This window comes from Phasianus colchicus, chromosome 5, assembly GCF_987193195.1.
Source record: "Phasianus colchicus chromosome 5, bPhaCol1.hap1.1, whole genome shotgun sequence".
Taxonomy (NCBI): Eukaryota; Metazoa; Chordata; class Aves; order Galliformes; family Phasianidae; genus Phasianus; species Phasianus colchicus.
The window spans coordinates 49,054,169-49,080,699 of NC_143440.1; the positions used below are offsets into that span (position 1 = coordinate 49,054,169).

The window sequence follows — 26,531 nt, forward strand, 5'->3', positions numbered from 1 at the left end:
ATATCTTCCAGGCATCTATCCATGCTGTTACAGAGTATTAAGATGGGAATGGGGAAAACCATGTACCCAGTCAAAGCTGTGTTTAAGTGGCCTGCCAATTCCAGCTAATCACCAAGTTATTTACTTCCAGTTTATTAGGCCGAAACTGCCACTAGCTGTTGGCAACTTCTAATATTTACACCTTACTTTCCTGGGGTCTCTTCAAGCACTGCTGTAATAAAAAAGCCATTTCTTCCAGGTTTAGATGCGAGAATTAACACATAGAGCACCATGCAAGGCCAAACCAAATTCCGATCTCAGCTACAAATGTGCAACCCCATTGATTTCCAGTGGCTTAATTTGCAGTGGTCTTAAGCTGCTGTACCTGAGAGAACTGTTGTGTCCTCAGTTTTCTCAGAGAGCAGTAAAAGCAGTATTTCCTGTACATTTGTGAGGGTTTCAAATACTCACAATAATGGTTGGACAAACATCATTCAACATCAGTGGCTCTCAGTCTCATCTCCATCCAAGAAAAATCAAGAGTAATTACTCTAAAAATTAACCTAAATTATTCACTTTATATGTTTCTGTAGGTTTATATTATTTTAGTACTTGAGTGCCAGAGAAAATTCCACAAATTTATCCTTGTAATACTTCCATTAGAGAGAGAAGAGTGGGAATTCATTACTGAATTGGTATGGAGAAATTAAGGGACTTTTCCAAGATCCTGGAGGAAACTCAATGGAGAAACAAGGTTTGGATTAACATTTCCCAAGCCACAGAGAATGGGACAGGAATCTCCTTCTCTTATCGATAGTTTTCATGGAATACCAATAAAAGCACACAACAAATTCTCAAATCCACTCATAACAGTGGAATTTCTTCTTTTTTTTTTTTTTTTTTTTTTTTTTTTTTTTTTAGCAAGATACAGTGTTTTTTTATTGATATCAGTGGAAATGCCTGGACAGGAATGCTTTCCTTTCTCCCAGCTGTAAAAAGAGGCTGCTGCTGTTCTCTTACAGCTGCCTTTTCAAGGGACATTCCGTGTGTTTAGTGTTCTCCTTTGATTTTAGATGTATGATTACAATTACAGCCATGCCCTCAGTTGTGTAAGGCCAACAGGGTATATGCCTGTGCAGAGATTTCAGATTCCTCAGATGTGCAGTGAGCTGTGTGCTCCACGTGAAGTTCCCAAACCCTTTGCACCTTTTTGGCTCTCAACACAAGGGAGTTCCACAATTTGCTTACGGCCAGACACACCTTTATTCACAGGAAAACCTGCTAAAGAACATCCAGAGCAAACCAATACTGACTCACAGCACATGTGCGCTCACACAAATGACCACTTCCAGAAACAATAAAAAACTACGGACAAGTCCTGTCCTGCAAAATATACACATTCACAGCTCTGTTCAGTGGGCTGGGTTCACTACAAGTGGAGAAATCCACCATGTTAGAAAGGATAGCTTGCTTCACACATTTTCTCAAGGATTTTTCTTCTAACCCCAAATATGGATGTAAGAATAACCAGACAGGAGACTACATCTAGAGACATTGCGACACATGTTGCTGAATGAACTGAAAGCTGTACCCCACTTCTTGTAGATGAAGTCCTGGATTCCACCCACAGAAATGCAGTTTACTATGCACTGTGCACAGACCACTGACACTACCAGCCACGTAAGTATGGTAGTCTCACCACCTTAATTTAGGACAAGCATGTTCACATCAATTACTGTCTTACAACCTAAGAAGACAGTGAAGAAAGAAATAGAAGTAAAAGAAGACATAAAACAGGTTTTGGTTTTTAATAATCTGGACGTATTATCTTCTTAGAGAGAGACCTATCATATATTTACTTAGTTTACCCTCTGATCTCCACTCACAGTAGATCAGTTGGAACTGTTAACATTATAGCAAAGTCAGACAGATACAGGTCCAGAAAAAATCATTCAAAATCACCAAGAAGGCCAAGTTTTATCTCAATGAAGTATGGTTGCTTTAATGCAGAAAATCTAGCTATTTAATTTAGCATTAGCTGTGGAAACAAACAAACAAACAAACAAACAAAAAACAACAAGGATTTTAGGAAATAATTATACTTAATATGAATGTTGTTATAGCTACTTCCCAAATGGAAAAGCCAGCCAGCTACATGTAAAACTGACCTCTCCCATTCTCTACTGCCTGCTGCATTACAGTCCTATTCAGGTGCCAGGGAAGCAGAAGGTCACACTGCAAGTACTCTTCTTTGCTGCAGCTTTTACATTACCACAGAATAGAAGTTGATATATCCAGACCTTTGGGATGCTGGAACCTTTTTCCATGACTCCAAATCCTTTCTCTGTCCCTTTTATCCACCATCTCCCTTTCTCTTTCTTTTCGTCTCCTGCCACACACACACATCCCAAACCAGCTGATTTATAGGCAGCAAGGAAGATTTGTGTTGGGCTTTGCATCTCTGTCTGTCCATCTGTGAAATAGTTTTCTAGTCAGAGACATTGTCTGAATGGTGATTTAACATCAAATAAAAATGAAAAGGGCATTTCACAAAAATAAAAATAAAATCAAAGTGACTAAATCTGTTAAGCTAATTATTTTTTTCTCCTTTGTTAACAGTAATACTAGCATTTAAAAAGAGCCCGGGAAAGATTTTTAAAAGAGGATTTAAAAAACAAGAACTTCTTGTTTTTTGGAAACACTGAAAATCCCACTGCCATCATCAGAAATGTCTGCCCTTGGCCAAAATTTCTCCTCCTCTGGTCTGACACGCATTGGCTGCTAACCTACTGTTACACACTGGCTGGGGAGGCGTACTCAGATGTCCAAGAGAGCACTGCTAGTGAAAAGACTGCAAAGCATCACGCATTACTAAAATAGAGTCCACGTGAAGAGATCCTGTTTGTACCTGCATTTATCTAAAAAAGCTGTTGCCCTCATTGTGTGCAGATGCACTGCCAATTGGCTGAACACTACAAAAACCAATCTTGTGCCCAGGTAATTCAGCCCTTTGCTCCTTCACTGTATGCTCTCCACAGATCTTCACAAATTCAAGCTAGAAAACTTTGAAAAGCACTTGGCCTTGCTTGCCAAGCACCTAGCCTGTCCACTGATAGAAAAGAGAATAGCACCAGCTTCTTCCGTTAAGTGTTGAATTTACTTCAAAATCAGAACCTTGCAAGCAATAGCACTGGAAACTGAACTTGCCTGCCCTTGGACAACAAATGAATACAGCTTGGTGAGTGAAAACCCAGAATCAGAAACCTGGCTGTAATCAATTCACACTGCATTTTCCTGAACTGGAGTTTGTCAAAGACTTCTGACAATTTGAGGATAACACTGTCTTGTGTTTAGATATTTCACAAGCAGAGAAAAAAAGTACCCGGGATATATTATTTGTTAGCTGTTCACTCAGCTCATGATAGGTGTGCAACTCTGAACTGTATTTGGCATCTAACATCTCTCTTTTGATAGATAGTGATATCTCAGCAGCTTGCTCTCTGAGACACTGCAGACAAGGAACGGGCAGCGCACGTTCATCAAACCAACATCTGCTTTCAATTCTCATTTAGAGATGTGGAATCCTTTCAACTGGACATTAATCATTCTCTACAGCAGCAATTAGATACTTGAGACAGATCAGAACAGATCAAATTAGCCTTATTTATTAAACAAAAAATTCCTAAGGAGTAAATAAAAAAGACACCAGATCATCCTGTGTGCTAAAACATAAAAAGAATATTAAGATACTGAAAATCAGAGCCTAAAAGCTTTCAGGTGCTATTTTCAAAGCCTTAACTGTAACCAAATAGCAGAGGGCTCTACTGCAGAATGCCTCATGGATTATTTTAGCAATAAGGTATAATTGAAAGGATTAACATGAATGTAATGTTTCCCTTCCAAAAATTCCAGGAATGCAGAAATGACTCTCATCTGCACTGTATGACTCATAGTTTTAATGCTAGAACTTCATTTTCACTTCTGAGGAATTCAAGCTCAGGGAAACATTACACAGAAATACTCAGTCTATTGACAAAGGCAAATCTCTTTTTTTTTCTGCAGTTACACAAACCTTAAAGTCCTTATCTTGTCACAGTCTGGCTTGGTTCAGCTTCAGGCAGCGGACATCCTGCACACCCAGGGGAGAAGCTGCTCGCTGAGGGATCCAGGGGATCAGCCGAGAAGCAAACTTCACCAAACCAGCTTGAACCTAGCAAAGCAGCTTCCTCTTGCTGGGTTCCCCTGGTTTAACATGGCAGACAGCTTTCAGCAAGTAAGAAGGGGGGAACTGCCACTATGACGTGAAAATGCATAGCAAAACATCCACAGACCTCCAGACAAATCTAGACTAGTTTAGTGGAAGGTACGCAGCTGCCCACCAAAGATGTGATGCTTACTTTCTTTACTGTTCCTTCAGTGTGAGAAAAAAAAAAGAAAATGTTTTTTAATGAGGAAACAATGTCATATATTTGTTACAGCATCTAAGAGGAGAACAGCTCTCATCGTCTAGATTACATGTATCAGCAGCACTTCAGGGCTTTTTATAATGGAAGCTAAATGTTAAGCAGATGAGCAGTTTTATGAAAGAGTAGGTCTGAGAACGGCAGCAGGGCTTGGCCTTCTGCACGTAGTGATCCTCCGTCTGCCTGTGCAATACATCACCAAGCTCATTGTCTGCTTCCCTCCAAAAAGCCCATCCCTGGCAAGCACCATAGCTAGGTGAACAACTCCAGATAGTTGCAGCCTCACCTGCTAATTCTTCACAATCCCTTCCCCAGCTCCACATACACCTGACTGCAATAACAGTGGAGATACCATCTGGGGTTAGCTCCTTACATGTTTATTACCCTTTTGTTTATTTCTTCATAAATATAAACTGTTGTTACCTGTGCAAACCTGCGCATCCAGCCCAGTTCTGGTGAGCCTTAAAAGCCCCAAATTGAAAATAGCCTAGAGATGTGAAGAATCACAGCACCGCAGTCCAAAAGGCAACCAGCTAGCTGAGGTGTTTAGAGAGAACCATTGCAACACACAGCATGTATGTATGGTTTTATATTTAAGATTTCCTGGCTCGGAGGTACTAGGTTAGCTAGTTAGCTGTGGTTATAAATAGAAGCGCCTGCTGACTCTAATCACCACTATTTGGCTTTTAGGCTACCAGTATGAAAGTACGGAAGGGACTGGTACTTTGCAGAACTGTGCTTGGTTTATCAATGGCCAGAACGTTCCTCAGCCAGGGAAAACAACCTTTTCTCCATGTCCTGTGATCTCATGCAAACAGAAATCTGAGCAAGAGAGGGAGGAAGGGGCCTTGGATTTAGATTTGATCTGATTTTTTATTTGGTTCAGTGTAACTTTAAGAAATATTAATCTGCTCCTTCGTTTAATTTTATCTGTACCACTGGCCAAGAGAGATGCACTAATTTATAAGTTGAAGCAAGCCTTGAGATAATGTCACCCACCATTCATCCAAATTTGTCACTAGCATCCCATTAAAGCTGTAATTATTTTTTAATTAAAACTAAGGAAGCTGGCATGCGTGTGCCTACTTTATACATCTGTTATGGGTTAAAATAGCTTTTAAAAAATGTTTTTTTATACCGCAGTCTTTTGTGGCCATGGCCTATGCCAAAGAAAACGCAAACTTGCTTATTTTCTCCATGGGGCGCAACACTGCCTATGTGTGCCTGAACAGATTCGACTGGCCGTGAAAAGAATTCTAAATAAAACACAAACATGGAATTTGGCAACGCCACAGAAGCGAGCTTAAGACTAATTCCAGCATGCGGACGGCTCTCACACAGCAAGTCTGGCTCCACTATAAATGAAACCAGGCTCTGTAAAATCGCCAGTAAAGTTTGAGTTAGGATTTAAAGCGACAGCACGCTTATTGCACGGTTTAAGGGGGAAAAACACACGCACGCGCGCACACATATCCCAGCTTATTAAGGAAATTCATGCTGGCCCAATAAGTCTGCATGTTGCAAGCTGTGTTTACTTTCAGCAGTCATTTCCATTAAAAAAAAAAAAAAAAAAAAAAGTTAAGTGAAAAAAAGAAAAACCAAGAAAAAGTGCATTCACTTTGGACTTGATTTTAAAAAGGAACATTTTAAAAAATGTTGTAATTATTACTGTAAGGACCAGTGGCAGAGACAGCAAGGGATTAAGGACCTATTTGGTGGCACAGCTGAAATGCTGTGTTGAGAGAGACAGAAGCATAAGGTCTGGGGCAGTGCAGGGGACGGGAAAGGTGTGGCAATGCAGCAGCCAGGCGAGCAGGGCGGCTGCGGGCAGAGCAGCCCTTTACCATCAGCTCTCCGCTCCCATCAGATAGCCCAGCTGCAGGACGGTGACTCACTGGGGCTTGCTGGAAGGAAGCTGTACCCAAGGCACTGCCAGGAGAGGAGCAGAGATAACCAGGACCCTGCATGCCCCTGGCACCCTCCCTGGCAGTCCCAGCCGCCCCAGGGGGCAAAGGCATCTGCGAAGGAAGAGTGAGAGTGAGGAGACAGCACAAGCATTTGCTCATCTTTACCTTTAAAGGATAAAACAAATTTAAGAAATCCCAGTTTACAATCACGAGGCATAGCCTGGCAGACTTAAGAGAAAAGGGCAAGGAGCAAATTATTTAAGGCAGGGATGGCAGTGTCTCCCACATACCCTTACTCTCCCTTACAGAGCTGATGCTATCAGGACACAGAATTAAATTAAACCTTACATGCCCACCTCAAACCCTGACCATCGGGCTTTCCCTCACAATGGGGAGAACAGGAAGGGAGGCTAGCTGGCTGGAGGCCTCCGAACACTGCAAGAGCTCAGACATTTACGAGTGCACCCAACTGCACTAATGAACTTTGACAGTGGTGGTGGAGGCAGGGGTGAACACTGCCTTAGCTTTCACACTGCTCCTTCTGGAAAATGCACAGAGAAAGTAAGAAGGCAACTGGGGGCTTCACAGCCATTTCACAGGATTATTTCACAGCTATTCTACTTATCTACTGATTACGGTAGAGAAGGGTTTATCTTCAGTGGACTGCAGAGTTCTGAAGACTGCATCGACTCTTTCAGTGGAGGCATCAGTTCAGTTTCAAGAGAAACCAGAAAAAGTAGAGAAAGAACTTCACTTTTTTATTAAATTTTATGCAGCTCTGCAGAAAGTTACTTACTAATCTTGTCCTGACCACAGGCAAAACCACAATGATCCTATTCCCAGTTTAATCAACGGTTCACACATTTTTATAAAGGATTTAGATTAATCAATCCGTAAACACTCAGACCTAATTTTGGGACAGAATTTGCATTTTAAACCTGCCTCTGCCATAATAAATGAACTTTCTTGTTCAACCAGAGGAGAGAATACTCCAAATCTCTTTTAGAAGAAGCATATGGAAAAAATAGTTCCCCCTCAGGCAAAGGGCTCTACTGCCATGCTGAGGTCTTTCCACATTCCATTAACTTTTATTTTATTTTCATCTTGATCCTATGACCACTTTTAAAGAGTACATCTTTCCCAAAAATGCTCTGATTCTCACTCAGTTCTTCCCAGAATTCCACAACCCAGATTCACTGCTGGTGTAAGAGTACAACAAAAACTGAAGTCAGAAAATGTATCCTGGAAAAATGCTTGGCTAAACACCCGTGTGTCACACAGCAGTCCTTAGCTCATCCTTTGGGCTGTTCCATACAGAGTGCCCTGGGAGCATTGCACAGCTGAGAAGGAGATGTAAGGATCAGTTTTAGATCAGGGCCTCATGTGAAACAATCTAGGTCAATACAGGAGATGTAAGGAGACAGTCTGACACACAGAGAGAATGGGATGCTCTCCTCACGTTTCCAGGGAACGGGGTGAACACAATGCATCGATAGTTGGCTCCAAATGGACATTTAAACAGGCATAAAAGCTGCAGATACATTGTGTAAACTGGCCTCTCTCTAACCTGTGGTTCCTTATGTTATTAGTGCAGACAATAATTTAAAAAGCACTGCTTCATGGTGTGGTTCCAGCGCCTTTGCCTCCCCACCGCTTCGCTTAGTGCCTGCATTAACCTCATTTCGTAAGTCCCAGGACCTCTGACTCTTACAGCTGAATTCATAAAAAATGTAAGCCCTTGCTATATGGGATTTTTGCCCGCTTTCTTCCAAGTGCATGTTTTACTGACTCACAGAGCCTGGCTTCCCCAACTTGTGCTACAGCAGGTTGCGTTAGCTACAATAGACACCCATGGAAATGAATTGAATAAGATAAGAAAGGAAAAAAAAATAGCAGGGGCACACGACATGCTCTAGCCTACCAGATTCCTGTATGTACTGCAAAAATGCTTGGAAAAAGCCTGTCCAAAAGAAAGCAAACAGCATAAAAACGTATGTTGCTAACAGTTGCTCAGCTGTTTACAGCTCAGCAGAAAGAAGGACCAACATGCAGCACAGAGAAGCCCAGTCGGGCACGCACAAGGTATACCAGCATGGCTTCTTTTACTCAGATCCCTTTCTGAACATAAAGCATCCCATCTGAGCACAGATCTCTTTCTTTCATCTATTTTTATGAAGCATTCTGAAAAGGAAAAAAGAATGCAGGTCCTCTGAAAGAGGCAGCTCTGGAGGGATGGGGGAGTAATTTTTTTTTTGCAGAACCATTCTCTGCCCTAAACGTGAACCATGCCAGGAGTACGTGATCCAATTCTTCCATAAGTAAATAAAAAAGTAAATGAAATAAAAAGTAAAGTATAGCCATTTCACATACACTGTCTCTTTCTTGCCTCCATCTTTCCTGCTGGCTCATGAATCAAAGAGCAGTTCTCATCACAACTACCACCATACACCATGGCTTGCCCTACTTCCTCTGATGCCGAGCGTTATATTTGTGCAAAAGAGATCTATCTCTGTTCACACAAACTGAACAGCCCAGTTCACTTCCTGGCACAGGCGAGTACGCAAACACTTCCGCACATATCTGACAGCAAGTGATAAGAGAGACGATGACAAAAAATCTACTGCTGAAGGGACAGAAGATGACTCCATCCTGAATACGCCAGGTGAGGCTGCACAAGTGAACTGTTTAGCATATGTTATGTACAAGTGAATGGCAATTACTGAGGGAAAGAAAGAATAATTGCAAACATTTATGCCTTGTACACATGTATAAAAAACCCAGCTCTCAGAAAGAAGTGCATTGCCCAACCAAAAGGCAAGGCACCTGATGAACGCTACCTCTAATTTTGTCGCTTTGTAGGTGATTGCTTCCTCCCTTCTATTCCTGCATTTGATTTCTTATCTTCTTAGGAAGTGTTCACCAGGAGGCATGCAGAAAACTGCTTGAAAAGGAACAGAGAACACAGTGGAACAGAGGCTGGTCCTATCCTGCAAACACAAAAGTGATACCTTGCCCTTTGCTGAGTTATGAAGACACACCGCACATTACCACAACTTCAAAGCCAGGTCTGCTTTTCCCTTGGACAACTGAGGTGTTTCTGGATGCACTGATAGCCACAGAGGTGCCCAAACCTTGCCTACAATGCCTGATTAAAGAAGTCTTTATTTATGCTGGTGTTTTCTGGAAAGTACTGCATAAGTGCCAAGAAAAAAGAAGGCTGTGATTTGTTTGGGTCTTCTGTCAGAGCAGCAGGCAACTTGCCATCAGTGGTGCCTCTTTGTAACCAAAGCTACTCTCTCCCTTCCAAAGTACCAATATAGCCAAATAGTTCATGAATCCTGAGAAAAAAAACAGGGGGTTATTACTAATGTGAACAACAAAGCACAAGAAAGGAGCCCTGTAAAAATAACTGCTCTGTGAGAGCAAACAGGAATGCCTTTCCTTTGCTTTCTCCCAGCCTCACCTTTCGCCTCACCTCCCACCTGATGGCAGCGAAGCGTTTGAGCTTTAACGAAGATGGATCAGTTGCTGTGCAGTCCCCTGGTGCTTACCCAACCTCTGAAGTCACCAAGCCTAAACCGGCCATCCCTCAGCAAACTACAAGGAAATAAATTCATCCATAGCAATAAGTAAATTATAAGAGTGCTTTCATCCATCTTGTTCCTGTATTTTTTAAATTTGATTGTGACCAGAGAACCGCTGGCTGGGAATCACCCTTCCCCCAGCTCGCACATACACCTTTTAAAAATGCAAAATCTAGCCCTCTATTTCAATATTTCTGATGTCAGTGACCGGTGTCGGCTCTCCCCATACAGTAACTGCTTTAAAGCGCTGCATACAGCACTGCATTAAAAATTAATTACACATGCTATTTTATTGATAGTGCATAATGTAATGAGCACCAGCTGTGCTAAACATCCAAACTCCTTTTTAAGACAGCTATAAAAAAAGAAAGAAACTGCACTTCCAAATGCTTCTCCTGTCAGAGGAGAAAAACAGCAACATCTTGGATGGATTTGAAACAGGATTCTTTGATTTAGCTCTCCATTTGGAGCGTTTGAAGAGTTCAGACTCTCGGGCTCAGCATAGTGGTATGCGATCGAGTTAACTCTCTGTTGGAGCCATTGTCTTTACTGCAGGCAATGTTTTCTTGCACCCTTTTGTCTTGAGACTACCAGATTCAGTTCCCCCCATTAATATTGCAATTAAAAGCTTTTCATTTTCTGTGGATGTCTGGAAATTGCAGGCATCCACTTTAAAGCACCTTTAAATATCACTATTGCCCCTGCTGGTTCTTAACTTCGCATAATTAGGACTTACAAAGTTAGAGTGATAGGGAGCCTGTCTGGAACAAAGCCTCAGCCACACTTAAATTGCCAGCGCTGCTGCCCCATGCAGCACCCTAATTTTGTCTGCCTCTTCGTTCCTTTAAGGTCCCTTCGTTGCCTCTTGACAAACACACCATCGAGTCAAAAAAGAAGTTTGTGATTAGATCCATCCATTTTGAGTTTAGATCTGAGTTTAATATCTGGTGAGACAGAGAGCTGCACAGGCAGGTCACATATGATTTTAATGCTCAGATAGATGGATGAACACAGAGATTGATAGATAGATGAAAAGATAGATGCATACTCACAGACTGATGCATAACAGTTCTTAGCATATACATCTCTCACACAGCCCTGCACTCTGTAAGTACTGTGCAGAAAGTCAATTCTACTACAGCACGCACTAAATATTTCACTAAAATAAATAAATAGACGTAACCATGACTAATAGGGACATCTCTCCTGAATGTTAGCCAGTACTTTAAGCAAACCTTTCTTTATGCAGTAAAATGAAACTATACATTTATAAAGGGTGTCAGGGAAGGGAAGCTGCCCTCAGTCTTTGTCTGACCTCAGACGCATTCACCTAAAATTCCTCTTTCTCTTCTTGAAAAAGCACCCACAGCCAATCTGAAATTAAATTTCACTTTTTTTTTTTTTTTTTAAGATTCTACTCAGCAAAAAATGAAGAGTAATGGATCAGTCATTGCCCTGGGACTAGATGAGTTAGGAGGTTGTTGTCAGATGAGTTTGCATTCTCTGCTGTGATTACTGTTTTGTTTTCCACTGACCCTCCTGTGTTAATAAAGCCCAGTCTGGAGAGAACAAAAGTTTGCTTCTTGTCCTAATAAGAAATGTGCCAAAACTGCACATTATCATTAACATAAAAGTTTCTGAAATAATACTGCTTTCTAGACAGCCTGTATTAATTGCAGTAAGCTTTATATAGCAAGGTGGTCTAATCTAGCTTTTCTTATTGGCTGATTCCAGTTATAAAATGAACACAGAATGAATTCTGTAAAATGCTTGAAAGAGGTGAAGATATTCCTTTTAAACCTATTATTTACTGACAGGTATTTCTTTTATCTGTACTGTTGCCTTAACCTTTGCTAAGAAAATAGAAATATAGCAGTCAGTTGAATTTCAGTAGCCAAATAAATTGATATTAGCTTTACAACATGATTGTGTGATTTTCAGAATGTCCTAATGACTAACACAGCTGACTCCTTTAATTAAAAGGAGCTTGTTTCACTTTTCTGAGCTATGGCCCCATGCCTTCCCCTGTTTTAGATCTTTAGCTTCACAGCCCCGTCCATTAATCACCACTGCCTATGCCCACTTGCTGTTTTTATGTATGCAACTGAGTATCGTAATTGCTTTCCATCTCCTTCCATCAGCCTACATGTGGGAAGGAAGCAGTTTCACTGGTTGGCTGAATGTTTGTGTACTGGGCAGATTTAATCATCTTTACAGAGGTGTATAAAATCCTTGCATGTGTGCCCAGATCCAAAGATTTTGGATCGGGTATGTATCTGAGGGCAGGCAGAAGGGATAAAGTATCTGTTTCACTGAGATTCACTTCATCTTATGCCGATCTGAATTCCTCTCTTGGGGCTTTTGCACTGTAGGATCTTCAGGGCAGAGGCTTTTTTTCTTAGGAGAGTACAATGTAAAGTGCCATGCACTTCTGTGCTGAGATTTGCAAAGCTCGTTTCTCGTTAACTTTAATGGGAAATGGGCATCCAAATCTCTTAGGCAGCTTTGACAATTTAAGACTTAATGTACAATATTAATAAATCAGCATCATAGAAAGAGCCTTATGAAGATGTATTGTGAAAAAATAGCCCCACAAAAGCCATTGCAGTGTATGTGTGCACACATACAGGCATATACTTTTCTTTACATAATTACGTCTCTCAACAATCATTTGCATGTCTCTGTTGTGCAAAAAAAACCTGTGTGCATTTTACAGTTACTCTTAGCAGTTGCAATTCATTGAAATGAAATAAAAAGCAGACTCAGGAAAGCACCCTGATCTGGCAAGGGGTAAAGCAAAAATGAATGCTTTGCCCATTTATATTTTAGATCCAAGCTACACAACCCCGTGAATTTCATGACTCTATTCCAACTTCTAATTAAATAGGCACTAAAAACATTTAAACAGGAGAACCCAGTTCAGCAGACAGAAGTCGCTGATGCAAAATAAATAAATAAATAAGTAAAAAAGGAGACTGAGAGAGAAACTATTCCAGTGGCAGGTATTTTAAAAATCACAGAAAACACGGGTCTTTACCTGCAAATTCCTCACTCTGTGGTGCCTTGAACACAAAGAGAGGTACAAAGACAGAAGGGACTACAACCAACACCCTCAGGAGAAATGCTGGACATCCAAGCAGACTTCTCAGCATCATCTACTGTGACTGAAGTAGCTACCAGCAGCCCCATTCCCTACAAATCACAAACTGCTCTGAGGCAGAGGACTTTCCTCCCGTCTGCACAGCTAAATGCTACTCAGCTCACTGAGCAATCTTGTGTCCTGGTCCAAGATTGCAACATGCAACTTTTACACTTGCAGACCCCAAACTCCACTGGCAGCCTTTGTCTTGGGTTCCCCAGCACAAAATCACTGGGACACAAGGGCCTGATTTGGGGATACCTGCAACTTCCAGCCTTCAGGCTCACAGCCTGCTTGAGGGCTGCACTGAAAAACTCCAGGTCCTGAATTAAATGAATGCTGAAAAACAGGAAAGGTAAGAAATGATGAAGGAGGAGGAGAGGCGGGAACTGTTGATGGCTTTTGTTAAAAGAAGGAAACAATTCCTCAGAAGCAAGAACGGGGCTGACAGAATAAAAGGCTAATCAAGTCAGAGAGACAAGCAGATCTCTAAAGCTGCAGCAAGTGACTATTGTAAACGGCTATATTAAAAAAGGGGGCACAATGCAGGGATCATCCCTAGATTACTAGTCAACACAAAGAGCTCACTTTTTTTCATTTTCACAAAACATTTCAAGTGCTAGAAGGATCTTGCAACTCCTACTGCAGAGTTTAAAACATGCCTTGGCTCATTTACTGAGGGAGCTAAGAAAGAGTTAAAAAGATATAATCTCTTTTTCAAGGGAAGAAAACGCTTCTTTCAAGCAGAGATTGACCAACTACTGTCATAAACATGTAGCATGCACTTTGATAAAACCTATTCTCTAAGTGCCACAGACTGCAGCAGTAATTACAGGAAGCCATGATAACAGGTCTCTCTCTCCGCAGAGCTGGCATCCTTCTCCTAGCAAACACACTACTGAAAACTAGCTCCAAAGCAAGAACTGAAAGTATGTAACATACCAAAGCCTTGCCTTCCCACCTCCTTTAATCAGTTATTCCTTCCTTCCTTTTTAATTTTGCTTCCTTCCCTCCCCACTGGCTATTGGCAGCAGGAGCAGTGGGAAGCCAGCTCACTCTTACAGCTACCTGCCTGCATACAGTTTGCTTCTGTGAAGGTAGAACAGGAAAGCAGATCAGTCCTGGTTTGTTTTATCAGCTGGGAGAGCAGTGCACCTATCTCACTCAGTGCCCATCATCCAGAAGAGCCCATTTCCACACCCGTCTCAGGTCAGTTTGTCAGTCTGCTGAGGTCAATGAAGCAGAGCCCGACAAATGCACAAATACCGACACGCTGTATATGGCAGCATGACTAAGTCAGATCAGGTCCTTGGGATGTGCTGGTCATGTCACACCATGCCACAATCGCTGCCAGGCCAGCACAAATGTCTGGGCCTCAGTCAGGAGGCACAGGAGCCTGCCTTGTGCACCACGAGCTTTACCGGGGTCTACACAGGACCCCTCTCAGTCTCCTCCTGAGTAAATTTTGTCGCTCAAGACAGAGGGCTTCCAAGAAGAAAAACTTTTTCTTTTGGTTTATTACAGCAAATTCAGATGTGCAGAGACCTTCTTGTGAAATACAGTACACTGCAGCAGCACAACTGCTTCTGTAAAGAATATATTGTGCATAGTTAACTTTGGCCATCTTAGGGGGAACAGGAGGAGCCATTTGACAAAGATTTTACATGTGACCTGCCATCTCTCTAAATCCTTTGGTCCTCAGACACAATTTTTCCATTATTTTTTGAGCTCTCTATTAAAACTCCATGCACATCAGCGTGAATCAGGGCTGCAAGGGCTGGCCCATCACAGTTAGTCTCCCTCATAAACGCTTATAGATTTTGCCACAGCTGTATTTTCATTTAAGCCTTCCCCATTTTCACCTCTCCAGCCTGCAGTTCACCACAGACCCAATCCTACAACTGAGCCATGCTCAGAAACACCCACTGATTTCAAAGAGATCACTGAGTCTGAAATGACGGGGTCTGGCAACAATATGTCCCCATCCTCTCCGGCGAGCTGAGCATGTCCACATTTCCACATCACTTTCCCCTCCTCACAGTGACAAAAGTCAGGCATCCAAAAGGAATAAAGGAAAGAAAAAGCTGATGGGGGAGAGGGGAGGGATGCGTGGCAAGTTACCAAGGAGCATTTTCTCAAAGCAAAGGAGAAAACTGCATGGAGCACACACATCCTGCGTGCACATGGATGCGGAGGAAAGCCTTTAATACGAATGATTAGGGGGGGAGAAAAAAAAGAGGAGGTAGGGGAAAGACTTCAGATGTTTAATGTTATCCAATTAAGCTTAAAATAAACAGCCCAGAGAGATGAAATCTTGATACCAGGCTATCACATTCTGCGAAGAGTTTCAGGCATTTGTTCACAATGTGGCACGAATGGCCCAGCAGCCGCTGGTGACATCTGACGGTGGCAAGCAGGAGGGGAGGGATGGGGGAAAGGAGGGAGTGCACACCCCTTCCCGTTCCCATACTCTGCCGGGGTGCAGGGGGCAAGAGGGAGGGCAGGGGTGTTTGGGACACTTCCAGTGCCTTCCCCATACAACCCAGGGAAGTCAGATCTCCCATAGCAAAGATGACATCACTTGGCAGCACTACTGACCTTCAGATAGCAACAACAAAAGAAATATTTCTATTACCTGACAACTGACAATGACATCCAAATGTACCTGACGTCTCAGTCTGAATCTCAGTCTGAGTCCCGCCAACTGAGACTGCACGTGCACCACAGCAGGGCAGGCTAAGGCAGGGCGGGAGAGAGGCCAGTGCGCGGAGAGGTGACGTGATGACGGATGTGTGAGGGTGGGAGGAGGCAGCTATGGGAGCCCCCGGCAGGTTTGCAGGCCTGGACGGCCCTGGAGAAAAAACAATAGAAAAAACTGTCAGTCGGACCTAAGTTTGAAGGGACAGAGGAGGCATCATCAGGGGGAGCAGGCGAGGCGGGGGCTGGCTGCCTAACATGCTACACTCTCGCTCTGACCTCTGCCTGGGCCCAGCTTAGGCATGCAAGCCTGCAGCAAACTGGGAGGGTGCAAGAAGTGGCCCCGTGAGCCCAGACTGGGCCTGCCTGGGCACGGAGAGGGGCGAAGCAAGGGCAAAGCCAGTCCCAGTGCAGGGAGAGCCAGAGGCGGCAAGCGTCACCACCAGCACTACTCAGGGACCAAATCAAAAGGGGGATTATTGTTTTACGGCTGTGTTAATGCATTTAGCTGACACAAAACCGGGCAGGCTCTCTGCCGAGCTGCTGCTGAAGCGGTCTTGACACGGCAGCGCAGACAAAGTGCAGCGACTCTGAGCTCAAATGGCTTCGGAGGGACGCCAGGAGCAGAGCTCCTGGAATGAAGCATTCACGGGCCGCTGTGCTGCCTGCCCGCCTGACCCGCAGCCAGTTGTGCATTCTGCACGCTCCCATTATGCACGCTGCTTCCCTGTTGAGCCTGCAAAGAATGGAGCAACCTTTTTCCCGATAGCTAAAAAACAGTATTGTAACTTCCAGAAGTATTATTTATTTTTAACCCCTATAGGAATCACCTGCCATTTCAAAGCTGTCTTTAGACTTCTCTCCTGCTCCACTGGAAATGCTCGCTGCTCCTGGCACTAGTCCAGATGGAGCTCCATGGCTTAGAAAACTCAGACACAAGCCTTAAATATCAGTGTACACCTGCATAAATACAGACAGGCACAAACAGACATGCACGCACAGAGTCAGGGAAGACCCACATCTTTCGCTGGTGCAGAAGCAGCAGAAGTTAGAAGAAAGCTGCAAGTACAGCACTGCTCTGTATCCTACCCCATGTATTTAAAACTACGCCTTCAACTTAATTATTATATAAAGCGAGGCTACTAATCAAGGGCAGTTTCTAAATGAAGATGTGTGGTGAAGTGGTCACCATTAAAAAGCTGGCATTTGCCAACAGTTACCACACAGTGGTATATCATAAACAACAGTTTCCCTCACATTTACATCGGGAAATACATGTGTTAATTGTAGGGTATCTTTTAGCAAATATTCTCCTTTCCTGGGGGGTGGCAATTTTGTCATGCACACGTGCACATTGCATACACATGCAATGACATGGCAGCAAGAAGAAATACTTTTACCCATGCTTCCTCCAGCCCTATAAAAGCAACACTTGGAAGGGAAGCTGTCCACCTCGAGAATCCTGGTTCAGATACTGAGTGTACGTGTTGATCTGACAGCTACACATGTGAAGCAAACAGGAATAGTTCATCCTTGGCACAGCATTCAGCGCTCTAGTCTGCAAGGACTGCATTTGATTTTGCCATTTATCTTAAATGGCTAAGAGACCACCAGTGCAAAACATTTGTGTGAAGCTTTTGCCAAAACCACAAGTGAAGAGTCTAAATTCCCTGTGTAAATACTTGGGCTTCAAGCATCAAGGATAAAATTTGTGCTTTTTTGTGAGCACTGGCTTTAAATAGAAGCCATCTCTCTGGCACATGGGGCAAGAGAGGATCTTTTATTTTGGGGCTCAGTTGCCTGACTTCAAAACTGTTTTGATCTCATTGCAAATATTACCCAGGCAGGTAATGATAACTACCATCTAGCCTGTACATTTGGGGCAGAACTGCGTGCTAGGTACATGCAAATTGATATCAGACATTGATTTCTGTATGTACAGAAGCCACTCTAACATATATGAATAACGTTCCTTTCCATGAAACAAAGAAAACATAACAAAAATTCCTAACAATTACCTAACAATTGCATCTTATTCCTATTCCTAACATTACAAAAATAACTAGGCTAGTATTGGCTGAGTTGAGCTTCAGAGGTACTCATCCTTGCCAAGAAAGCTGTGATCTTGAAATCTGGACTAGTGTAGGAGCACAGAGCATCTGCATCTTCTGTAGCACCCAGGCATGTCTGTGACTAAGGGCACAGATCCTGCAGTCACTCAGCCCTTCTTACATTGAAGTGCCATACAACAGCTTTCACTGGAGTTTGGACCCATCATACAGAGGAATCTTATGGAGCCCACCAAGCACACCATCAACCACAACTATACATGGTCTTAATGTGGAGGTGCACAGGTCCTAGCATACAACACTACCCTGAATGTGACTGTATCTCCTCTAGTTCTGGTGGGTCCCACATTTCTGTTAGCAATGGATTTTATACAATCTACTCAGTCTGGCAATGTCTAAGATGCCTATACTTCCATTCTATGCTAAAAGCTCACCAAGAGAGACCCTCCCTGCTATTAACCAATACATTTCCTCTAGAATGGAACAGAAATTAAGTTTTCAGACAGGTTTTTAATCCCCTGGGGAAAGGAATCATAGAATCATTTCACTTGGAAAGGACCTTCAAAGGTCATCTAGTGCAACTCTCTTTCAATGAATCCTGTAAGATCCTTCCAACAGAGGTAGTGGGTGCAAGCCAGCCGCCATTAACAAATTTATAGGAAGAACCTACATAATCAGATTGCCAATGAATGGATGGAACTGAAGATGTCACTCAGAAGGCCTTTTTCTGTCCTCAGAATTATATATCAGGGAATTTAAAATGTGCTAATCTAGTGTGAGAAAGGAAATGAGAAGAAAGGGAGAAGAAGAATAGACAAAGACTCTGGCAGACCTTCAGGGAGTTCCACCACCAGTCATAGACAATGATCCTGGGACTGCCAGACCAGAGGGATAAGTCTTCCCCCAGAAGTAAACCAGACAATTCCTTTTTTTCTTTGCTACCACTTTAGTTGCATACAATATATGTGACATTTTTGTCGCATCTAACAGTATAGTCTTCTAGAAACAAACTGAGTGGCAAACCATGAAGAGGGAGATTATATCCACCTCCCTCTTCCTCCCTCAAGGAAACGAACAGAGAAAAGGAGCGCTCCATCATTAGGTGTATGACACCTCTTTATGGCTATCATAAGAATAACAGTGGTACTCAGCTTATATTTGCTAAGAACATGTCCATGTTTTATCTAACCAGCTTCTCTTCTGCGGTATTTTTCCCCACAGCAGCTCTATTTAAAGCCAAAAATGAACACATTTTTCTCTATGCTTCCTCAACTGCTGTAGCTAATGGGCATACACAAAATGCACAAACAGATAACATACACAAATATAGGTAGACAGACAGATGCTATGCTAAGGTGGTGCTACGAGTTTTCTGCTCAACCCACACAGCACCAAGGGAGGGATTGCAGAGACTCTGAAACCCTACAGCCAATTGACCACATCACACTGCATGCTGATTTCAAAAAGCAAACATTTCCGCAAGTCCTTTGCTGTCACAAAGGGAAGAACCACAATCTGCAAGACGAGAGAGTACCTTCAAGGACAGTGGTGCAATCTTAGGAGCTGATTTGGAAAATCTGGACCAGCGAGGGTGAGCGTGCACACAGGTGCAGCTCTGCTTCTCTCCATACACACAGGACATGGTGGGTGAGGTTTGAGTCTCCTCCTGGGTCAGCACTGGGAAATTGTTCACCTGCACTGCAGATCTCAATTACATATTCTGCAATCATTCTGCATGGATGCGAGGGGAATTTTGCACGTACCATGAGTGTGGAACATGCACAGAGGCTGTCACAGCACAAATAAAAGATCTGCATTGCTGATAGTAAAGGAGGATTTTGTCCTTATGCTTTAAACAGGCTCAGCAAATACTGCCTGCACATGGCACCAGCTCTCAGGCTGTGTTGCCTTCCCAGTGCTGCTAAGAGAAATTCTTTGCTCTCTGCTATTTCTAAACTTGCAAAGAAGAAAATAAGGTAAATTGGACATGAACCTAGAAGATGGAAATGAGCATAAGAGCCTAGCTGAACACGACAAAAGGCACAATCAAGGCACAAATTGCATCCTTTTGTTGTCCTTCTCCCTGAGCCTAGGCACGACTGGCCATATGACATGGTATACGTAAAACACCACACTCCTCTGGCACATCTGCAGAAAAGTCCCCAGGCAAAGCACAAAGATGGAGCTGCAAACAGAATTCACAATGTCCCATCTCAGAGCGGGGACCTGATCTTAATTTTAAGGACGTTGCTTTGCATCATTTGTTGTGTGTAAATGCAGCCACAGGTAGCTGTGGTGCTGCTGCATCCCTCAGGGTGCTGCGTGCCTGCTGGGAGGGTGGCTGCCTGTGTGCACATGTAGATGTGTAAGCCTTTTAACAGCGCACACACCAAGTTTTTGTGTGTCTCCACGTGCCTGTCTGGCAATGGAAAATCAATCAATAGCTGGTTAGAGACTAAAGATCAGTTCCATTATTAAAAAACTCTCTTTTAATAAAAAGAAAAACATCTGTTCAGACAGTGAACAGCTACAAATTCAGATTGCAGGCTGCAGCCTCATCTCTGCCCTGTGCCCGTCGTGTTCAAGGAGAGTATTGCAGATGCTCTGAGATGGGTTTTACATGTACCATTGCAGCAGCCTTGAACAGACACATCCAAAAGTGTGAGATCTATTCACCAATCTTTCCAACAGATTTTTTCCAAGCTTTTTCTAAAACAAGTTGTCTCATCTGTATTACACAACCACGGACTGTTCCCACATGATATCATTATCTTTTTACTATGCCTTTCCTTACAAACACCAACAGAACTGACAGAACTAAACGTGCACGCGCATACACACGCACACACACATCAGTGAGACACAAAGACACAAACATTTCCAACAGGAACCAGGAGAGCAATGCATGCACACCCTGCAAGTCCAAACACACACAGCATCCCCAGAGAGGGCAGAAAGACTGCAATACATGCAGACATACTGTTGTACACACTCACACACAGAGCACAGCTCTCAGACAGACACCTGCACACCAGCCCCTACCAGAGGTGCTGGAGCAGTTCCCCTGCACCAGCTCCCGATGCTCTGAGAAAACGAAAACTTTACATGAGCTGAAAAGGGAAAGGCAGGCTCATGGGGGAGAGAAGAAGCAGGGAAGTGAAGGGATTTTCGGGTACATTTTGCTCAGGGATTTAAAAAAAATTTTTTTTTTTTTTTTTTTTTGGCAGACAAGGATTCCCTTTGAATTGATACATTTCTTTCTCCCAAGAATTTCCAATGATAATGCATTAATGAGTCATAGATCAAGAACAGTGACGTGGTGAACAAGAAGGAGAAAGAGTGTGTGTGAGGGGCACTGGCACAGAAATTTGACAGTACCCCAACTCCCCCCCTTCCTCCCCCCATGCCAAGACATTAATTCTCACAAGTCGGAGAAAATTACTATGCATGAATGCAAAAAGCATGATCAGGAGTAATTAACATGGCTTCATATGCAAATTTTATTAATGCAGAAGTACAAAGTCATTATGCAAATGAAACTTACGTCAACTCTCTTGACAAATATTCATCTCTAAAGCTCAAGTTTCTCCTTCCTAATTTTTTTTTTTTTTTTTTAATTTTTGGTGTAAAACAAAAAAAAAAAAAAAAAGTGACAAGGACTGTTTGACAAGTTTGCAAAGTTGTTTTTCAACCGGAGAAATTTATTCTTGCATTGTTGATATTTCTTTGTTGTTGTTGGCAGGTACACGACAGCTCATGGAGGAGAGCGGGAGGATGGGGGACGCGGGCTACCAGCAGCAGGCAGCCAATCAAAACGCCAGCGGCTGTAATGAGCGCGATTGATGACTGTTTGGCTTTACTGCAGGGTAATGAACTAGAATCCAGTCTGAGGAGGAAAAAAATATGAATATTCATGAAGCTGTGCTCCTGCCTTTGATGATTAAAGAAATTTTTAATATTCAAATAAGCGCTTGCCAAGTGATTAACAAAGAACAAGCACGCAGGAATATGGAAATGGAGCTGTGGAAGATTTGGGAGTCACAGTCTGTGCAGAAAAGACAGCACAAAAATTCATAAACAAGATAGGCAGATAACCCAATTCAAATCTGAGCAAATAAAGGGGAAAAAAATCCCGTTCTTTTTCATCAGTTTGGATATTGTATCAGTCACTTTGTTTTAAAGCACGAAGGAGAATAACAGCAACCAATGCAGTAAGACCAGGGAAGAATATCCAAACCCTGAGAAACCCAACCCGGCAATTACAAAGTAAGAAACCTGGGTGAGAAACTGATAGGAAAATGATGGCTAAGTCCACCGTCTGCTGTGGGCTATTGCTTTTCAAAAGCAGGAGCCTGCCTGATGCTGAGAGCCTAGCAGCTCCCGCAAACCACCAACTTGTTGTATGTGACCGGCAGGAGCCGAAAGTATCCTGAATAACACAGCCAGTCCCTGCCGATAAATCCCTGCCCTCGGCTACGGGGTGCATGGCAGGGCTCGGCTGCTGCATGCGAGGGGAGGGAGGGAGCGGAGCACTAAGCAGAAACGGTATTGCCAGGAAACAAAAGGGGGAAAAGTACAAAAAGAAGGTGCAGGAAGGTCTCGGCTGCCCACCCTGGTAATCAGCTGGCAAGAAATGTGCTCTGTGCTGGAGTAAGAAAGGTCTTCCCCTCCCGGCAGGTTTCTGAATAAGGATACAAAAATCCAGCCACGTTACAAAATGTCTGATAAGTTCAGGCTCTCACAGTTTAATAGCTTCACTAAGGATTCACACTGAAGCACATAATAACAATATTAGCTGCTAAAATGACTTTGCAGTTAAAATACATCTAATTAGCAGCCAGCGACATCCCTTTTTTTTTTTTTTTTTCTTTTTAGGAAAAAAAAAACCAACAACAGTTAACTTCAGGGCTACCTTCAGCTACAAGGCAGAAATGTGGCTGAGCTCTTTCTATTACTCATAAAACAGTGAGGATAAGGATGTCTTCAAACTCTTAGGATGTTGGAAAACCGACTCACCTGCTTTGTTACTAGATCCTGGGTTTTCACAGGCCTGTTGGCTTTTCTGCAGAGCTTTAAAACCTCTGGTTAATTACTTCCTATTTAAAAACCTAAAGAAAGCACAGTCTAGGTACCATTTAATAATTAGCTGATGTCTTCAGAATGTAACACTTCCACTCTGGTCAAAAAAATACTAACAATACAACAGCATGAGGACAATGATACAAAATGCACAAAACGGCCATGACCGAAATGTTCAGAGTCGCCGTGAAAACACATCGTGGAGCTAATGGGATTTCTTCCCCCCTATCTGCTCCATTTTTAGAGATACAAAAATATCCACTATTGCTGCACTACATGAAAGAAAGGGGGGAAAAGAAGAAGGGGGAAAAAAATAAGAAAGAAATGGTGAAATGTAAGTAAAGATAAGGTTAAACGCACACAGAGGTATTGCTTGGAGTCTTTCCTCTGCATAATGCCAAGACCTTTAGAAGATGCCTGTTGTCTCTAGGTGCGTGTGGGAGGGAAAAGTGTGATATTACATAACACACATGCTGCAGTGGCAATGCACAGCCATGGTGATTAAAAAGCTTGACTGTGAAGCTCAGCTCTCCTTTTCTTGGGCTTTCCAAAGTTTTGTGCCAGACCCTTGAACACCGTAAATGTTATCCTTTGTCTCTGAGGTCCCTTGTCTTTATTTTAATCAATGCATTTTCTTTCTTAATGATACAGAAGCAACTAACAGCTCATGCAGTCAGTTGCTTTGAAGCCCCTTCTTAAATGGCAGTTGAGTTCTACCACATAAATGTGAACACTTAATATTTATGCCACATTTTCTTTCTTTCTTTAAAAGCCCCCCATTTACATATTTCTGGGGAATAATGATACTTCAGCAGGGCAGGTGAACATACATTTCAGCATACAGAGTCAATGGGAAAAAGTATTTAGAGTCAATATTGTAAAAATCAGCCCTAAATTTAAGTGGCTTGAATTGAGCATGCAGCTGCGGTCGCCTGTCAGTAGTTAGATGCTGTAATAATAATAATAACAACAACAATAATAACAATAATAATAATAATACGCCTTTCATTTCTCTAGTGCCTTCCACGCAAAGATCTGGAAGCACTTTACAAAGATAAATAAATGGAGCTTGGAACACCCCGTGTGGTTAATAAATATCCTAATATATCTAAATATCCTGTTCCGAGCATGTAACTCTTCTCACTGCATAAAATTCCACATCTTAGATCGTCCACACATTTGCACATAGTGTTTTACAGGCTCAGCCACTGTGCGCAGGCTGTGGGGATTTGCACTTACCTAAGAGACCGGGTGTTTTTCCAGGAGCAGACTGCTAGCACAGTACCAAAACCTGTCCTTTAGGCAACAGAGGTGTCGGTTGTGGCAGGACGTGCTCTGAGGTTTGGATGCCGCGGTATCCCTATAAAAGCTGGGTCCCTAAGGAGCTCCTGCGGGGCCACTCATCGCCACCATGCTTGACACCATACAAGGCTTTGCCCAGGGATGACGGTAATCCCTCATTATGGAGAGCAACCAGGAGGGTGAGGAGGGGAAATGAGGGCAGAATTGGGCCTGAAATATCCTAAACGGTAAGTAAAACACTGGAGATCAACAGATGGCGATGTGAATATAACACAGGAAAATGGAGTTTTTTCTCAGCTCAGTGGGTACTCTTGAAGGCAGGATCTGGGTGGCTACATGCCCCAGGGTAGGAGCCACATCCTCTCCTGAAGCTCTGCTTTCCCTTTCCCACCCTCTCATGCCTGCCCTCCTCAGCCCCACAATGCCTCCAAGCAGAGCCCGGCTCTCGCTGTGGGGCCTCCAAGTGCCTCACACAATGGTGCCCCAATCTGAGCTGCAATGTCCAGAAGCTACCACAATAAACTAACAAATAACAATAATCACCCTGATCTGGGGAGTTTGTTTTCCAAAAGGCATAAAGGGTTGACAATAAACAGTTCATCAATTTTCCCAACTTTTTTCCCCAACTCTTATAATTAAGTCCCAGGGAGTTTCAATGGTCATAAAAATCTTTGTGGGGATTAAAGTTTTTAGTTCCGATTACAACGTGAGTATTTCTGTATGCCAGCAAATATTCCCGATGTAATTAAAACATACAACCACACCAACAGATGATCACAGCAATGGAACAGGCCCTGGAATTAATAAAGGAACTCGGTGGATGGAAAGAGCTGTTTCACACAACAGTTATAAAGGCAAAACAATATAGAAAATATTACTATGCATAAACTGAGCACTTGACCTTGGGAGCATATACACAAGAGGCTAAAGCCCTCCAGGAGCCATTAACACTGGTGGACATCACCTCTGTCTTGGCTGTCTGGGTGCATGCCCTGCTCACAGCTGCAAACACTGCACCACGCATGAGTGTCCTTAGGCAGAATATCAATGATGAAGTCAGGCAGGAGTAAGACCTTGGCAGGTCTTCAGTTGTTTGGTCACAGAAATATTTCCTGGAAGGGGAGGGAGTCTGGGGAAAGTAATGCAGGTGAAGTCACTCTTCTATTCTGTGCCTCAGTCTCCCCATCTCTGAAAATCAACTACTGACATCTACCCGATTTTGTTCAGTGTTCTTGAAATAAAAAGCACACTGTAACAGCAATATTTTAAGCAGCAGCATCATTAACTGTTTCACTGCTGGATCATCAGGTGATGCCAATGCCCCTGCAAAGCACAGATGGACAAACTTAATACGCAGACAGTTTTGGGAAAGAATCACAGATCTTGTTTTTATGGCTCAGCCCTTGCCAAAAAACAATGTAAGCACAGGCACCTTATAAGTGCTGAATTTCAATGTGAAGGACAGCCTACCTGTCCAGTGTGAATGAATATATGACACTTCAAGTAATTTCACAGTGCAGTGGGGGAGGCACATCAATGCGCATATTCATAATTTGCAATTTTGCTCTTATGCACTGAGCACAAACACAGTCTGCAGAGCATATCACTAGCACCAGACAAATTTAAAAAGGCAGATCAGGACGAGCGATCATAAGGGGAAAAACAAGCAATGGAGATGTTTAAAATGAGGAATTCCTTTGAGTTTTGGATCTCACTGGAGAAAAGCATTCCTGCTGTATGTGTACAAGTAGGCCCAAATTTCATAACTGAAACTGTCAAATTAAATGAGTAGAGCAATCAGCTGGAGATGGCAAAACAACCCACCAAACTAGGGGGAACCTAAGGATGTAAAGCTACAGTCCTCAATTTACTGGACAATAGCACAACTGAGTAAAGAAAGAATACTCTCTGAATGGAAAAGATACTAGAAAATTAAACAAGTAACATGGTCTTGATCAATAAAAGAAAACAGACAAATAAACCAGAACTCAGAGGGTCTATTTCAGACTACTATGTAAGTTAAAAAGGGGGAATAATCTAGAAAAAGCCACATTTCATTTACACAGTACGGGTGCTGCAAAGCTATCCCACTCCTGCTGCACAATGAAAAGTTTCACTCAAAGACTGAGACAACCAGAATTCAGTAAGTGCTATTCAGATAAGATTACCAAACCCCACCTGAAGAAGTCAAACACAAGTACAGTAAAACAACCCCTGACTCCTTTCAATATGACACAAAACTGCCAGGAGCAAAGCCAGTTTCAGGAAAGCATGAACCATTCTCAGTAGAGGACATTTTTTCATAGGTGTAT

At 42.8% G+C, this 26,531-nt stretch overlaps 1 protein-coding gene across 4 annotated transcripts in view; it reads right to left on the reverse strand.

The window, feature by feature from the left end:
* BCL11B (BCL11 transcription factor B) overlaps positions 1 to 26,531 on the reverse strand; it is a 91,557-nt gene that overhangs the window by 34,669 nt on the left and 30,357 nt on the right. For 2 of the 4 annotated variants that reach the window (XM_031593018.2, XM_031593017.2), the window contains exon 3: positions 15,708 to 15,923. The exons of the other annotated variants lie outside the window; for them this stretch is intronic. In XM_031593018.2, the coding sequence (XP_031448878.1) occupies positions 15,708 to 15,923 (216 nt within the window). The remainder of the gene's footprint in view (positions 1 to 15,707; positions 15,924 to 26,531) is intronic. 4 annotated transcript variants of the gene reach the window in all.